The sequence below is a fragment of the Mesocricetus auratus genome, unplaced genomic scaffold, assembly GCF_017639785.1.
Source record: "Mesocricetus auratus isolate SY011 unplaced genomic scaffold, BCM_Maur_2.0 Super-Scaffold_100015, whole genome shotgun sequence".
NCBI classification, from domain to species: Eukaryota; Metazoa; Chordata; class Mammalia; order Rodentia; family Cricetidae; genus Mesocricetus; species Mesocricetus auratus.
This window is the reverse complement of record NW_024429198.1, coordinates 15989376-16008472: the sequence shown is the minus strand read 5'-3', so window position 1 is coordinate 16008472 and position 19097 is coordinate 15989376. Positions and strand designations below refer to the sequence as shown.

The 19097-nt window shown below is 34.4% G+C and overlaps 1 protein-coding gene across 3 annotated transcripts in view; it reads right to left on the bottom strand.

The window, feature by feature from the left end:
- The window catches only part of Cdh12 (cadherin 12), a 937606-nt gene that overhangs the window by 85360 nt on the left and 833149 nt on the right, over nucleotides 1-19097 (bottom strand). For all 3 annotated transcript variants that reach the window (XM_040757653.1, XM_040757654.1, XM_040757655.1), the window contains one exon: nucleotides 1184-1303. In XM_040757653.1, coding sequence (XP_040613587.1) covers nucleotides 1184-1303 — 120 coding nt within the window. The remainder of the gene's footprint in view (nucleotides 1-1183; nucleotides 1304-19097) is intronic.

Here is a 19097-nt window from a genome sequence, read left to right as displayed (position 1 = left end):
CAACATTCATACAAGTAACACTATATGGACTGTATTGATTATGTTTAGAAATACCTATGCATTTACATATTTTCATATGCATACAATGGTACGTGGGAAGATCTGAAGGGAGAAAAAGTGAAAGGAGGTGCATTTTAAGTATATTATAATCTCAAAAATGAAGAACACTGGATATTTATTTGAATGTATTCTTTCTAGCATATTGAGAATTTCTACATTATATTCAGATAGCATGTTTACTTTGAAATCTACTTTAACTTGCAGCTAATGATTTATTTATTAAGTGCCATTCTGATGTTTCTCTTTAACTGGGACATGTGATGTGTTTTGTTCACTGGTCAGAGTGACTGTATCTTTAATGAAAGGCAGAATTTCATACCAGATTGTCTCAATGGGGAACTGCATCTCATTAAAATAATACCAAAACCTGGAGCTTCAACTCAATTGTGAATGCTGACTTACTAAATATTGGCCCTGGGACTGATCTCTCTCACCTCAAAATGAAAAAAAAAAAGAGAGAGAACATGGATGAATAAAGGAAGGAAACATGGAGTTGGTCATGTGTATACACAGAAGCCCTTATAATTCTACTTACATTATAGCTAGTTTTGAAATCTGAAATTCATTTATGTACTTGTTAAAAACAAACACATCAAACAAAAAGAAAACTTAAAAAATAGTTTCTGCCTATGAAGAGCAATTCTAAAAGAGCGAATGATCTTAGTACATCAAGTTCCCAAGTGCTTAACTTCCCTCACTGCACTATTTCTCAAAACCAACCCTATATAATACTTATGCAGATAACAATAGAAATTACAGTTATGGCTAAACAACAAGATTGAAAATTTAACACAACTTAGAAATCTGACATTAAACAATAAATGGAAATTTGCTTCTAGACTGATGAGCAAAAAAGATAAGGGAATTCTGGATAATAAGGTTGGACCTCTTAAATAGAGGTGCAAACATTTGTATTGACACAAAGCTCAGTAAAATTTATGTATTTACTCAGTAAGATAAAACATGTCTCCAACAATAAAACAAGATGGTATCTTTTTTTTAACGTGATGGTTCACTGATTCTTTACTGCTATAATGGAATAGGCAATATTTGATTCCAAAATTTAATTAAGTTGAATTATGTGAGTGAGTGGTGATAATGCTTTGTCAAATTAAAAATTTACCTGTCTTGGGATCAATAGAGAAATAAGGTTGACCCTGAAGAATGCTGTAAACGACTCTGGCGCTGTTCCCATAGGTGGGGTCATCTGCATCTGTGGCCTTGACCTGGAGCACATAGGCACCTGCAAAATACCAGAGTGTCATTTTTCTTCACAGAGATAGAAGTTATATTTGACTGTTTTATGAATGCTTTGTGTGTATTTTGACCCCAAAATTTATTTAAGTAGCACTTTCAAAACACAGGGCAGTTTCATGTCAAGGAGACAGTGGTCATCCCTCCTCCCATCAAGAATGTATTACCAATAACACTGAAGAAAGGAGACAAAGGGTCAGAGAAGCCTTGCAAGACACTGGAAAAAATGTTAACATTGTTTCACGATAACAATACAAGATTTATTTTTTAGTGTAAACCTAAAGAAGCACTGTGATCCAGTAAGTTTACTGTGAGTGGATACACACGCAAAATAAAAGAAAATGTTGAAGAGACATCCACACTATGGAGGTAAGAAAGCCCTACTACGATGAGCCAAGAATTGGAAAGAAGCTAAGTAACCAATAACTAGTGAACATAAAAAATAATATAGTACATAAACACAGTGTGATACTGAAAATCGGTGTAAAACACTGGTATCCTTGTGTTTGAAGGACCACAAAGTATCAGAGTTCATTGTGTTAAGTAAAATAAGCCATCAGAAAAGAGAAAACTACCAAATGATCTCGCATTCATTTGGTGATTTAAACTAATGGACCTCACAGAAGCTGATATTTAAGAATGTTTGCAAGAGGTGTGGTTGATATAGTGAGAGAGGGCAAAGTTTGACCAATGCATACTGAGTTTCAGTGCACAGGGACAAGAAGTTCTAGTACACTCCTGCAGAGCAAGACACCACAATAAAATAATGTGCCTCAGTTTTCAAAAGGCTAGAAGAAAAGTTTATTAATTTTTAATATATATAGAAATGACAAACATTTGAGATGAACAAAATAATTATATTTTACTTGATTTTATGATTGCATGGAATATATATAAGAACTCCCTGTGAAACCCACTAATATTTGCAACTTTATGTATGAAATTACATTTTATGCTTCATAAATGTATATATATAAAATATAAAATGAGAATGAACTTTAAAATGTAGGCAATAACAGAGTTGTGATTGTTATTGATGCATATATCAATACATGTTAAAAGCTATGTTTGTTTCCAGTACATAGATCATTGAACGGAAACATCACAATATATTTATCGATTTACATAACAAAGAAGACACTGGGTACCATTTACATGAGCTCATCTGCTCCTTGTGGGAGCTTGATTTTCATGATTAAAATATCAATAGTGAAACTAAAAGGTTTAGAGGATGCTTAGTCATACATAATTTCAATTTTCAAATCAACAATGGCCTTTTACCATTAGGAAGCCTTTAATTATAATAAAATATTAAAGAAACCAAGAAAGCAAAAATGATTGCAAATACAGTTGGATTGTCCAGTAGCAGGAGAGGATCCCTGGATTCAGTCCTAATTAAGTGAAAGTTCTAGGGCACAGGAAATCATTGTAGCCAAATCTCACCATTTGCACCTTTTCTTGGTTTTTGAGAATGTGTATGATTTCAGTAGTAAGAAACACAGGAGAATTTTTACTGTTGTTATTCATAAGTATATATAAATTAGTTTATAAGCATTTTAAAACTGTTTCTTCCAAATGCTATGCTTGATACTACTATTCTTAATTTAGAATAAAAAGAATAAACAAGGATTCACAAATGATAAGAAAAGGGTGAGTCATGGTATGACCTGTAATAATTTCTAATGATGTATAAAATTACATATGTAATACAAATAAACATGCATACACACATATTCATATAGAGAAATACATATGTAACTAAATATTTCATCTGAATAGTTAATACCATAAACATTCAAACTGTTATAATGAACGAGTCACTTTAACTAACTGGGAATGCAAGGCAAATCCCAGAGAGGGTAAAGAAACTAACCATAGTTTCATCATAGTTTTGTACAGTCAGACTGTACAAAATATTTTTTCAAATTTTTCAGATATAAATAAATCCTTTTTAATTACATACTATATTTTGGGGGTACTATCCTGTTACTGCCTTGTCAGATTACCATCTGTATTTTTTCAATCAGCAAGGCTAAAACTCATCTTACCTGCTATTCCCTCCAGCTTCTTTAACACAGATACATGGTCTCTCACTCACTAATAATGCCATTTTTTAATTAAAAATAAGCTACAGCTAAAAATAAGACAAAACTAAACAGTCCTTCAGTATTTGAATACCTAGTAAATAATATCTCAATTCAGTTATCTCTGTTATGACTTTGGAGTAGATTCCCCCACGTTCCTTTTATTAATGTCTTTTTTAAAATTTCACTTTACATTCCCACCAAAGTTCTTGCTGCCACCTTAATTCCCACCCCTTCTCGCCTCGCCCACAGTCCACTGCCATCCACTATAATTATAATTATTATTACTTACAACTCTACTGCAGAATGCCCTACCTGCTCTTCTCCAAGTCCCTGCCCCCCCTACATCCCCTCTGACCTTCCATCCTTCCATCCACTCCTACTTCATTTCTTTTCTGAAATGAGTAGGAGTCCCATGAATATCCACAAAACGTAGCATATCAATATGCAGTATGGTTAGGTACTTTCTCTCCTACTAAAGCTGGACAAGGTGGCCAAGTATAAAAAGTAGGATCCCAAAAGCTAGCAAAAGTGAGACAGCCCCTGCTCCTACTGTTAACAGCCCCACAAGATGACCAAGCTACACAAGTATAACACACATTCAGAGGGTCTAGGTCAGTTCCATGAAGGATCTCTGGTGGTCAATTCAGTCTCTGTGAACCCCATATGTGAGTTTTGTCCTGGTGTCCTTGACCCAGACTGGCTCCTATAATCCTTCCTCTCCCTCTTCCACAGCATTGTCTGAACTCTGCCTAATGTTTGGATGTGGGTCTCTGCATTTGTTCCCTTCAGAAAACACTTTCTTAATAATACTACAGAGTTTGTACATTAAGTCCTTTGGAAATAACCGGAACTGTAAGATAGACTAGAAAAGACATGTGCTGTTACATTCCCTCAGAGTGTTAGGTAAATCTCTTGGACTACACTTCGAGGGTCAGAGCTGTCAGTTTTTCTTTTCTTTGCCATTCACCCTGACAAAGCTCTTCCTGGCTCCCAAGTAATCCCAGTAACATTAGTGGTGTGACATTGACTCATAATTCTTTATTAGGTTCAAGGACGTAGAAGCACTTTGAGGTTATAAAATCTCTTGCTACATATGAACTAAACATTCTAGACTATACATATTTACACATCTTGATCAAATGTTACACTGATGGACAAGTGAATCTGTTTTTATGAGCACTTCATCTCATATCTGTATGCCAAGAATTCTATTCCATGAATACCAATGCAAATGGAAATGCTGCCTGCAAGAGCACACTGAACTCCAATTTATGGTTATGGCACAATGCTGCCTCTTTTATACTTAATAGCACTTGGAAATATTTTCACAGATACAGTTAAGAAATTCAACAGAAATTATGATAAAATGTGTGAGACTGACATCCATTTACTTAGTGGCTTTTGGAATCCAATTTTTGCATTTATTTCCAGTATGGCATCAATTTCTTAACAGAATGTTGCAATTACTTTTAATTCAAACACATTTAGAGAAATTGCTATGGACTACACAATATGACAATTTAGAACTCATTTAATAACTACAAACAAATGTAACATGGTTGTTTATAGTTAATTAGGTTTCTTAGTTGTGACAAGTGTTAGACTGTGTATCCATCTACCAGTCATCTATCCATCACCGTGTTCAGCTATCTGTATCTAAATTATTATATTTAATATTTATAATAAATAGTTTATATATATATGTGTGTGTGTAAACCAGAAGTAAAAAATTCTCAATCCTGAAATCTATTAATTAAATAAATTTATCATCTTTCAAATACTACTAAAATAATAATGACATTTTCATGGACATATTTAAGTCCCCATACATTGCTAAAATAATAATGTAATTTTCACAGATAAATTTATATCCCCAAAGTGAAACTTACCTAGTATTATAAACTGCTAATATATGAGTTCATATGTAACTATCTATACTACCGTTCTCCAAATTGAATCCGGCAAGTTCAATAACTCAAGTATTAACATCCACAATTCCTCCCCTTCTTTATCTGGCTAACACTGATTGTTTAGTGTGGTGTGTGTATCACATGTCAGGTTGGTCAAACACGGAGTGGCTTGCAGGGACCTGTTGCAAAGGTTTCTTTGCTCTGAACACTGGTGTGCAAATGACTGAAGTGCATAGAGTTCCTGAACAAATCTCGGTCTCCAGATCATGTGATGATCTGAAACACAAACCCTGTGTTGTGTACTATTTTGAACTCTAAGTTAGAATGAGGACTCCTGTTTCTCACAATTGACAAAATTTTGGTAAGTTATCAAAACATTACCCTTGGTCACAACAGTTCTGTGATGGAGGTATAAAGAAAGACATCCAAGAAATCATTTGTGGAGTAATTAATATGTAACATCACTGAGCAAAATAATTGATACAAAGTAAAATTTCATACGAATTAAAATTTCTTAAGCTTTAAAGTGAAAGTGCAAAGTCACCAGTATATACTAAATAGAATGAGAACTCAGTTTTTCACATTAATTTCAATGTTACTGAAACAGATGTCTTCGACATGGGGTTCTTCACATATTCACTCTCAACCCAAGTTTGCATGAACAGTCATTTACAGTGTGTGCAGCAGGCTAGTTTATAGCCTGACATCCTTGTTTTTCTATTTAAAATACATCCAATTTCTACAAACATTTTCTAGGAAATCTTTTTTCCTCTACAAAGCTTTGCTACTTAGTTTAAGGGAGAGAATTGTCTGAATGCCTGAATACCTCACTGGATAATAAACAAGTGAGTTTTTAAAAGGATTATAAAAACAATAAAAGGAATTCTGCATGATTATGCATCTGCTTCTTGTGGGTTGCTTCTTGGGTTAAGTCTGAACTCCAATTCTCCTTTCACTCTCTACACCACCCCTGGAAGTATTGGATTTTCACTACACTCTGCTGTATTTTCACAAAGTGACTCTATCAGAGCTGCCTTAATTGGAATATTAGTCTTCTTTGAGCCCAGAATTACCTTTGGACAATTTTAAGTCTACACACATCTTCTTCTAGTTTCCTCAGTACTGATTCTGCCAAACTGAACTCTTCTCCCAAGAAAGAATGGTGTTCCTTATAATTTCCTGTTTGTTTGATAGTATTTAATTTCATGATACAAATCTCTTTCTTTATGTTCTCTTCTTTAATGACTTTCTCAACATCATTTACTCTTGGCTCCCTTTTGTTTCTCTGATAATCAGTCACTCTTCCTTAGAGGTTTCTTTTCTCCTTCCTGCATTAAAATGTTCATGTGTGCCAGAAATAAAGAGGTTAAGTAACAAGGAGGGCATGGAGGGGTTATATCTCCCTAGGAAGAGGATACAGGTTTCTCAAGAATAAAGGATCTCATAATAGTTAATATAGCAAATATTGACTATTTAAAGCTTTTCATTATTAATCTGTAAACCTCAATTCATTTGTCTTTTATTTTATTTTTGAGAATTTATTTAAAATCTTTCCTCACTATTCTCTTTGTGGTAGTTACAAAGTAATTGGGCCCCATATACTTATAAGGAATGCATATTTATGATGTGTGGCCCTTTTTTCTGTTTGTTTTTCATATTCCGACTTGTTTGTTTTTGCTTTATAATATATTATCTTATTTTAATACTATTCCTCAGATGTTTATTTTCTAAGGAAACACAGACGAGTGGACACCCAAATAAAAGGGAATGGAAAGGAAGTGGGAAGAGTAATCATAACATCATCATAACATATTGTATGGAAAAATAAGTCTATTTTCAGTAAAGAAAAATGAAGTCATGCATGGCTGGTAGCTCTTTATTTACCAGTGGTGCCTTGTGAATTTTTCCCCATCCATAATTGGATGCCAACCGGTACTGCCATTATTTATATCAATCTATTTTAAACAAATGGCCAGTACACCAATTAGAACAAAATATGTCTAATTAAATATTTATGACAAAATGTAATATAGCCTATATGTTATTATTATTGGTGTAATTCGGAAAATAGGAGGTAAGTATGTCTTATTATCCATAACCATTTCATGTTGTATTAGTTAGTAAGACTTCAATACAGGAAAAGGGAAAATTGCCCCACCTAGTGTTTTCCAGCAAATAACATTAGGTCATAAAAAGTGTTTTTTGTTTCTATTTCTGAAGTGAAACCTGCTTTAGAGCTTTAGCTTTTCTTTAAAATGTAAGTATTTAGAAGAACTTGAAAAGAAGAGACATGTGGTTCCTAGCTCACTGCAGAGTGCATTAAATTTCAGATCACGAGGTCTTGGGTCTCTCTGAAAACATTTCCTGACAGGTCACTACTGGTTATAGCAGAACTGTAGCTGGAGAGAAGCCAGTATTGCCTTTGAGGAACTTAGGCTTATAAAAATATCACATATCAAATGCTATGAGGCTAAACTCTGTTAGGTGTTTGGAAAAAATATTTTATTGAAAGAAGCCTTTTATTCCAGCATACATATTCAGGAAGAAACCTTCCCTTGTCATCAATATATTTACTGCTTTACAAACCCAGAATGATATATCCTCCTGATATTTTGAATTCCAGCTACCTTAAAATTTAATTTAGCTTTCCTCATTTTATCTTCTCCTTCTGACTGCTAGTGGAGTATCCACTTTTATAAAAGCTATAGCCTTCCTATTGTTTTCCGATAAAAATAATGGGTAATGGCTTCCTTTACTAAGCACATTTTGTGTTAGCATCACCAACCAAAGCTGTTTATTCTTGGCATGTAAGTTACCCCACCCTGACAATGTCTGACATTTATTGCCTACAGAAATAAGTAACACATCAACTGTAGTCTAGGACACTTCCTCTTAGTACTATATTTGACTAACAGAAGATAAATGCAAACATCCTTTCTGTTACACAGGAAATGTTGGAAGCAAATTTAGAAGACTGATACTTAAATGCATCAGGTTCCCCAGAGTATCCTACTATGATGCAGGACTTTCTCTTTACAAAACACACTTCTAGAAGTGCATGTGTGAAGGTTACATGTATTTATTTTCTTTCTTAAAATCTCTCTCTCTATTGTATTTTCTTTCTTTCTCTCTGTGTGAGTAGGTGTACATGCTGAATATATGGGTGCCTTAGATGCTACAAAGTACAGAATCCTGCAAGCTGAGGTTACAACTGCAAAAAGTGGTTGTTGGGAACCCAAATGGAGGTTCCATTGTGAGAGCAGGATGTGTTAGTTACCTCTCTGCCTCCCCGCAAAAGTATTTCCTTTTCAGTGCTTACAGGTTTGCTGTCCTTTAGTGGTTAAGATCTCTTTCATACACAACCATGTATCCTAACCTCCCACATTTCATTAACACAGTGTCTATCAGTACTTTATTGTTTGAATTTTCAATGACTATTTTAAACTAAACTCTATATTTTCTTTGATGTTATGAATGTGGAAAGTCAATTATTTGATATTGGTGTAACACTTAAGTAGAAATGAAGAATAAGGCGTGAAGTTTTACCATCAGGTATTGTAGTTGAGAAATAATTTTACTGGTATTTTTATCATGTGTCTTACTATTATAATTTCTACTGAGTTATAGTCCCAATGGACAAGAATAGGATGATTACCTTTTTCATATTTTGTCATATTTGCATAATTTGGAGATGTCTTACATTCATTAAGACATATTTTTAGAAGTAGAGCAGCTAGGTATATACTCTCTGGAGCAATAGTGTGTGTAAAATACTAAATGACACTTTTCATGTATTTGTACATAAGAAAGCAATGAAAAGACAATTTATTAAACTATACTAATATGCAAAAGGATAGATGAGAAAGGACATGCACTGGTTGTTGCCTTTTGTGGCTTGTGTTATCTCATTCAATATTATATTTTCTAGATAGATCCATTAATCAGTAAATATCATTTTTCTTTACAGCTGATAGTATTCTATTATGTAGAAATACTACATTTTCTCCAAACATTCATTTGTTGATTGGCACTTAGATTGTTTCTATTTCCTGGGTATTGAAATAGGCAGAAATAACCATTGCTGACCAAGAATCTGGGGGAAGGATGCCAAGATCTGTGGGCATATGCTAAGGTGTGGCATTGCTGAATAAAGTTACTAGGTTACTTTTTGTTTTTTACGTATTCTGTATACTAATTTTCAGAGTGGCTGCACCAAAGGTTAATTCTACAAACAGGGAGTAAGGTTCCCCTATTTTTTCAGTAGTTGTTGTCAGTTGTATTTTTCATATTAGTCATTTTTGCTGGAGCTAGATGAAATCTCCAAGTTGTTAAATGTAAAATACCCTAATTTTTAAAGATGATGAACACTGTATTAGGTGTTTCATAGTCATATTTATTTCTTTATAGTGAGAACACTCTGTTTAGATCCTTAGCAATTTTTCAAACCCTCAGATGTAAGTATAAAACATGGAGTAACCACAGAAAACAGGAAAATATAGAGACTATATGGGAAACTTTTGGGAAGGGAATATCTGAATAATTGGAGAGGGCTCGAAGTAGTCTATACAGAAGAACAAGGAGGTATGTGGGACAGATAAAATGACTAGCTGGTAAAGCTTCAAAGGTTTATATTATTTAATATTTACCTATATTTGTAAATAATACAAATATGTACATAAGGAACAGGCATCACACACATACATACACACACACACACTCACACACACACACACGCACACACATACAAACATATACTAAAGGAAGTTAAGACATTTCCGTTGACCATGCTTCCTATAAGGATTGTGCACTAACAAAAACCCAAGCACCAGCCACGGAAAACCTTCTTTGGATGGTTGGTAAAGAAAATTCAATATAGAATGTAGACGTAGAATTTTGTTGCCTCTCAGAGATTGAGGATCCATATTAATAACATCACACACGTAGGACACAGGATCAAATGCTTTGAGCTGGATCTAATCAGAAGTCACTTTCCTATAGACTAATTCTCATGGTTCCAGAAAATACTAAGCAAATTGCCAAGGGAGGAAAACAATTAAACTCTCATACTCAGTTGAAACACCAATGAGACATGAAAATTAACACCAGGGTAATATAAGCAAAAAGACGAGCCAGTGACACTCACAAGTCAGTGACCACCAACACCTGTTTAGAGGTACTTAAGGCCATTCAACAGAAGCAAAATTATGCTTGGAACTAGAAATCTAGCCATATTTCCAGGCTAGTGAGGTCATGGACATTAGCATAGAATTTATTACCATTGCTTTGTTAGGCCAGCATAATTAATTTCTATATTCTAAAACTTATTCTTACATTCACAAATAAGTATAACTACCCTACATCATTAAGGAAGCCTCTCTTTACATTAAAAGTTAATCATCACAGAAAACTACAGTGGGATACAATGCAGAGAACATTGTTGAGAGCCTATCACTAACAAATAACATCCACATCCTAGCTGCAACTTCTATGGTTCAGAGCATTGTAAAGGAGGGTTTGAATGTTTCCAAGAGCCAGAATACCAAGAAATTAACTGTGAAACAGTTTCTCATAGAAATGGCTACATGAGCAAAAATCTGATCCATGTCAATGTCAGCAGACATGTTCATGTGGGAGGATAATATTTTCATAGAGTCCCCACTCCTAGATAAAGAGCTACAGGCAGCTAATGACTGTTTCAAGGAGATGGTCTCTCAATTCCAGTTTCCTTATTGGTTGCTAGACAGAGTGGTCAACCCTGAAACCATGAGCAGACAAGCAACATAAGTAGATTTAGCAGGTTGTGTGTGTATGTGCCTGCACACATTAAAGGAATACTAAATGAAGTTAAGTCACTTTGGTTGGCAATACTCCACAGAAGGACTATGAACTAACAATATGTCCAGTACCCCGTGTGTGAAAAAAACTCCTTCTGAATGGTTGTTCAAGATATTATAAGTGATTCTTGAAAGCATAAACATATACATTACTAATGCAGCATTTAGATGACCCTCAGAGTTTGACAGTGGTCCCTGTTTACAAAGAGATTACATAATTAGGACACGTGTGTGTGTGTGTGTGTGTGTGTGTGTGTGTGTGTGTGTGTGTGTACTACAAGAATAACCAAAGGAAAAAAAGAGGCTTTTAAAGTTGAAGGGCCATACAAGGATATTGAAGGAAGGATGCTAATAGAGGCTTAAGGAAAGAAAATGAGTAGAGACAGTGATGTAATACTATTGCAGTTAAAATATATTTTAAAAGTAAAGCAACCTAATATAGGCCCTGGCAGAAGATGCAACTAGCACTTCTCAGAAAATAATGAAGATGAAAGTTTTATGAAATTTAGAAATAATCAAACAAGTTTACAATACTATTTCTTTTTATAGTTGGCATATCTGTTGTCATTGTCATTATTATAAAACAAAACAAACACCATGATGGATTGATAGAATATTTGCTATGTCATCATTATTATGATAGATGATGAGGAAGTTCAAATATTATAATATGCCAATTTACATCTTCTTAAAGAAACGTCTACATATCCTAAACAGAGTCGAATTTGCACACATTATAATTATAGTTCATACTTCTTCATGAAATATATGATCTGATTGTTTTTAAGATTATTACAACAATTGAGATAAAGTAGAATTAGGAAATTTGACAACATACTATTGCCCATTGTCCATCTCTAAGTTAACTTACAAGTACTGAAATTTTAGAAGTCACATATTTTGAGAAAACTTCACAAAGAAATATTAACATCCCACATTTGATAGTCTCATAACTGTTGAGTTAGTGGACACTTAAGGGTACAATTTCTTTTTAAGCTTTATTTTATGTATCAATGGAAGGTATTAAATGAACTATATCACTCCATCTGTATTGTTAATGAGAAAAAATGGAATTTCTGCATTGAAAACTAGAGGTCATTCCTCTCTCCCTCCTAAAACAAAGACCCTCCTCCATCCTTAAACAAAGCTCTCTCCACCAATACTGATACAATGAGAAGCAATGCTGCAGTTCTTTAGTGTGGCAAATGAAGTTAACACAATTAAAATTGATACAATTTATCTCCTTTTCAATTGTTTCTTATCACAATAAATACTTTTAAATGCTTGTCAGCAAACTAAACACCAAAGGTCAATATTTTGATAAAGTCATCAAATGTGGCTAAGTTCAAAGTAGCTGAATTACTCTCAAAGGGAAACAACAAAAGCTTTCTCTTAGCAAATCAATACTCCATGGTTAAAGTTTCTATTTTTACTTAACCTTCCCTGCCAACTTCATCTTATTAATTATTTGGGAACAAAGGTCCTGGTATATAACTGGATTAAATACAAACTTTAAGAAGGAGACAGAAAAGGGAGAATGTAAAACAAGGAAAAATGGTGAAAAAAATAGTAGTCACATCCAGTTTTAACTTCTGGGTACAAGTCTGAATTTTGTTGGAAATGTCCCAATTCTCCTAAGAAAGCTATGTTTGGCTGATGTATTATAGTCTGTTTGCAGTTCAGTATAGATAGAATCTTGGTGTTCACATAGAAATCATCTTGAAATTCTTACTATTTGTAATAGATGCTAAGGGCAATGGCACAACCAGATTCTTTCTTATCTTTGTGGAATGAAAATTACAAAAGTGTTCAAATAGTGTCAATGACTATGCTTCAGCTAATTCAATCATCGAAAATCATTGATTGACACACAGCTTCTGGGTTGAAAACAGATGCATTTATGAGCTGAGTGATATGCTTGTTCACTGTGGCAATCAACTGTCTGACTGGTTTATATTGTTTTTCCTGGAATGCAACATCTCCCTTTAGTGTCTGAAGTTTAGAGAACTGTATAGCCCTGGTGGTATGGATGGTGACTATGATGTGTCAGTGAGAAAAGAAAATTCAATTTTGACATTTTACTCATTTCTCAATACATGAAGTTTTTTTAATGTGGACAAGTGACTAATAGGATTATAAAGTTAATAAGCTTGCCCTAGCAGTCCAAATTTCTCCCCTCTGGTTTTAAACCGTACCTACTCTAAATATCTAAATATGACAGTGGCTTATAAAATGTAGCAACATGTTTAATTTCGCACGGACATATGGCATTTATGCTCTTGAGACATTTGTGTCAGTATGAATCTGCATACACTTAAAACCCTTTTGGAATCTAAAGGGAAGAGTTGGCAGAAATTAGAGCTACCTATATTCTGATCCTTAAAGTCCAGGACACTGACTTGGACTGAGAAAAATACAAGTTTATTATCCGATTTTGTTTTCTTGCCACAAAACTTACTTGACCAAGAAGTGCATACTTACTGACTATGCATATCCTCAGAAACCAAAACAATATTTATGTTCCAAGAGTTAATACCTAAACCATACACCACCATTACAACTACACAAAGTACAAGTCCTCACTCTAGATAAAAAGATCATGCAAACAGCGATTCATCCTCTGCTGCTGTTCCATCCATGTGTTACCTAAGGTAACATTCCCTGCAGTCTTTTCCAATCTTCATCTTTTGAACACCAAAAGATGTTTGTGTTCATCTCATTCTCACTGCATTCTAAATGACTTACAAAGATTTTCATCATTGTATTTTGAATGAATTGTAATATTCCAATCACTGAAGTGGTTTTATGAAGGTTGCATTCAGTAATTATTAAATCTAGGCAGTGAAGGAAGCAAAAAGTAAGATCAGGGTACTTTTCTAACAGAAGTAGTACAAAAATTGGTCAGCAACTGTACCCATAGAAGCCACTGAACTTCCATTATAATATCATAAACTAGGAATTTCGGAGATACTTCAGTTCTCAAAGTTAATCGTTTTACTATTATAATTCGGGAGATACACACCTCTAGAGTCACTCTGCTAATGCAACTGTTTTCCGTGGTATGCTATGCAGTAATATCCACTAATGCGAATACGAATACACAACTATGACCTTAAGAATTCATTGTGTCACCGTTCTCACTACTGCTTCTTGAAGCCCACTAAAGTTTAAAGTACTGGTTCTCAATCAGTGGGTCACTATCCCTTTGGGGGTCAAATGACCCTTTCTCAGGGGTTACATTTCAGATACCCAACATATAATGTATTTACATTATGACTCATAACAGTAGCAAAATTATAGTTATGATGTAACAATGAAAATAGTTTTATGCTTGGGGATCACCACAACATGAAAACTGTATTAGAAAGCTTGAGAACCACTGGTGGACACCTGACTTCCTCCGGCAAATCAAGGAAGGATATTTTTTGTTTTTGTTAACTATAATCATGGAATAAAAGTGCATGCAGGCATGTGCATGAGTGGTGTTCTTGAGTGTGCACATGTGTGTGGTATGCATGAGCTATCTGATGCATAAATCTGGATAACCAGAGTTCAACTTTAGGTATTTTCCTCTATTGCTCTGTAGCTTGTATTTTCAGACTGGCACTTTTAATGGTCATGGAATGCATCATTTCCACTTGCCTGGCTAATTAGAGAACCCTTGGAACCCTTCTGTCTCCATCCCTATAGTGACACACATCAGACAACACACCCAGCCATTTTTGTGAGTGCTCAGAAATTGACTCTGGTCCTCATGCACACATAGCAAATACTGAGTGATCTTGCTATCGTTCATCAAGGAATAAAAAATATTATAACATAGAAGAATAAATCAAAGTTGTTTTTATTTTGTTTTTATTATTATTATTATCAGCTTAATAAACTATTGAATGCTTGTGGTGAAAGCTTTGTTTTATGGCAGTGAATGGAGACTATTGGGAGAAGTATGTCTTGAACTATTTATGATTTATGTGCAACTGTTTCTTAATCAGTATGAAATATATCTCAACCCATATTGCACACATGCATACAATAAAACCAAGACACCATGAAACAAAGAAAGAGGGAGAAAGCTACTTTTATATTGATGAACTTGTTTACAAAATTGTGCTCACAGAGTTAGACAATTGTACTTGTCTGGATCTGATTGTTACCTCCAACAACAAGGGAGTTAATTCTGTTTTCATTTATTTCCTTTTGCTTTTTAGATTTCATTTTAGCAACTGCATGTGCCATTTTTAAATTTATAAATATATATCTGAATTTATTGTGAATGTTCTTTACTTCCCTAGTATCCTGAAGGAAGTCAATAAATTTAAATAAATTTGCTTGGTATTTCCTGTTCCCAAAGATGTTCTGAGAGAGACAGAAAGTGCCCTCCCATTTGCTGTCTCCACAAGAACCCCACAATAGCACTCATATGTGACCACACCCATGTTTTCATGTGAGATCTGGGAATTTGAAGTTTGGTTCTCTTGCTCATTCAACAATTGCTCTTACACATTAAGCAATCTCCCTAGGCCTTTTTTGATGTTCTACGCAAAACACATTTCTAAAGGTAGGCCACCCTCTCCATACATTGGACATTCACAAAACAGCTGAAATGATTTTCATCTTTGATTCTGGTAGCTCAGTCTTTATAATATATGTTCTTCATATTAGCAACTCTTTCTTCTTCCTGCGAAATTTTAGTTGTCTTAACAACTTTTAATGACACGGCTTGTTACAGATTCTACAAAGCCCAATCATCAGTTCAAGACAAATTGCTATACAATTTGTATATGAACGAATAATGTTCTGTTGACACAGTTATTTGTTAATTTTACAGATGTAATGTAACTTAGAACTTTCTGTATAGAAAATATGTGTTTTAATACCTCCATATACATTAGGGAGTCAAATTACAAAATGTGTCTGTGTGTGTGTGTGTGTGTGTGTGTGTGTGTGTGCACATCTGTATGTGGTATTTAAGAATATCAAATACCTGAAAATGTCTGAAGGAAAATTAACTCTAATCTTGATAAAGAGTTACATTACTTACATTGTTTAACTTTCAGTACTATAAAAACTGATGCCACCTATGCATCACGTGTTAAACCTATATCCTTTAATATAATTAGCCTAAAGTTCTATTGCAAAATTTACATTTTATGCTGCTAGAGGAAACTCAGAAAGCAAAAATTTAGAATTCTTAATTCGTTTTCTTCTCACTAGATTTGGAAAATACAAGACCAGCACAAAAAAACAATACCTGCCTATGATTAAATATGAAAAAACTTTGTATAAATAAATCAGTGTGTAAGTTGGATATTGTAGTACAACATGACAAAAACATATTCAAGTAAAATATGCAATAAGGGAATTAAAAATATGAGGAAAATTATTATTTTTATTTTAAGTGATTGTACTCACAGGGTCTTTTCTTCCAAATATGTTATGAGAAATCTTCATAAATATTTATCATAAATTCAGGAATTCTAAATTATAGAGGCACATTCTACACTACATGTGACTACACAAAATCTAAATATTTGTCATGATGTTATCTTAACTTATGGTGTTATCATTATGTTTTCTTTTAAAACAGTTTTCAAATGATAATTTGCTAACACAAGATGATACTGAGTACAATGTAACTCAGGGAAGATTGCTAGATAGAAAGAAAGTTTAAGAGCAACATGATAACATGATATGTAGATTTGAGTGAGAGCATAATTATCCTGTCTCTAATGCTGGAATATTTTTCAATTAACCTAAGATAATGCTGGCAGATAAAATATAAAATTAGATGACTGTAAATCTCTGAATAGAAACTCTACACGAATGATCTTGCTGTCCATTCATAGTATGAATATGTAGTTTCAGTAGGATATTTTTCCTTTCATGGTTAGAATTAACATGTAACCCAAGGTCTTGCCCCCATCTTGGTGAGACCTAATGCTAATGGCTATTCCTGATTCTTTTCACTTCTTGTTTTGAGACAGGTTGTTATTATATATGTTTACCTTAAACTTACTCTGAGTCAAACAAATGTATTCCCTTTTTATTATTGAAATTATAGCATAATATAACTATGATTCTCCTGTTCCCTCTCCTCCAAATCCTTGATCACCCTCATCTTTCTTCTCATCCAAATTCACACACATTCTTGCTCTCACTCATTGCAAAATTAACAGGCCAAATCTCCATAAGTTGGAGAAGAGATCAGGCACTAGTGAGATCTTTAAATAATGACACCAACTGGCATTAAGGCTACTAAATGCCCTCCCATGATAATGAGAATGATGAATACCTTATATGCCATCCTAGAACTCTCATCCAGTGGCTGATGTAGTCAGAGGCAGACACCACAGCTGTGAACCAAATTGAACCCATGGAACCCAGTTGCAAAGAGGAGTGATGACCAAAGGAATCAAGATCAGGCTGGTAAAACCCTCAGAGGCAGCTGAACTAAACAAGGGGGAACACATGGACCCCAGACTGATGACTGAGGGGCAGCATGGCACTGATCCAGACATCCCTCCCACCAATCCTGGGTGACAGAGCGGATGCCTTGGAAATCTGTGAGAATTTGGAGAATAGAGATTCATTCCTAGCATACATATGAACTCTGGGAATCCATACCACATGGAGGGATGCTCTCTCAGCCTGGACACCTGGGGAAGAACCTAGGCCCTTCCTGGGATGATTTGACAGACTCTGAAAATCCCTCATGGAAGCCCATGCAGCTCACCATTGCAGACATTTGGGGTGAATTTGTTTTTATGTGTCTTATTTGGTAACATGCAAAGTCCCTTCAAGTACCACAAATACTAGTCAGTAAGAAAGAAGGCTTTACCTAGGTACTAGCTCAATTTGTCAATGTTATATGAGTTATATTTGTGTTATCTTCAACAATAGGGTCTTACTATGAGTTTGTTGAGAGCAACCAATTGCTTTGGCAATAGCCTAGATTGGTTGGATTATTCCACATAACCCCTTCAGCCAATAAGCTGATTAGGTGCAATCCAACACCAGAACAAGGAACTTCATTTTGTGACAAGAATGTCTATTTAGTTTTCCACCATCCTACTTAATTTGTGATTTCATTGTGATCACCTTAAAATATGACTGTATTATAGGAAAATTCTAAGATATGAATTTTCCACGCATGCCTCAATCTTTTGTTCTGCTGCATCTCCCTCTTAAGAATCTGAGAATTTAGGCCAACATATGCAGCTTGTACATTAATACTTCTAATGTTACAATTTTAAGTATGAATTGTTCAATGCATTAGATAAAAATAAAGGTTGCTGTAGTAGTATCTTGCTTTGCTAGTGAACTTGTGATGGTGGTCACACACTTTTGGCATGGTTTCATGTTCAGATGTGACCCCTTATAAGATAGAGGATGATCTGTGATGGTGGTTCAGCACTTAGAGCAAATATGACTACTTCAGAGGACTGGAGTTCAGTTTCCATAAGGCAGCTCAGAACTGCTTGCAGCTCCTGCTTCATCGAATCTGGCAAAGCAAGATGCCACTAAAGATTACAAAATATTTCACAATGCCATTTAAAATGCAGATAAAAGGGGAAAATGCATGATACCCATCTTTCTTCTTCACCAGTGCTTTTCAAGTCTTCGTAATGACTTAGGACACAAATCAAGAATTCTGGCATGACTGAAATTGTTAATGGCATTAGACCAGGATTACATGAGAGAAAAAATCATTTAACAGATAAAGAACTGAGCACCTATCATGCTATTTAATATTATAATAGTTGTGGGTTTTTTTATTAAAGTCATCATAAAATTGACATGTTCCTTATTAATGACAGACATGACCTTATGTAGTAAAAGTTCTGTTTTGAATATTCAACAACTACTTAAGTCATCAGAATAAATCAAAAGGTTGACTTTGCTCATGAATAAATTATAGAAGGAATTCATGCTATTAAATGTCACTTAAGAAA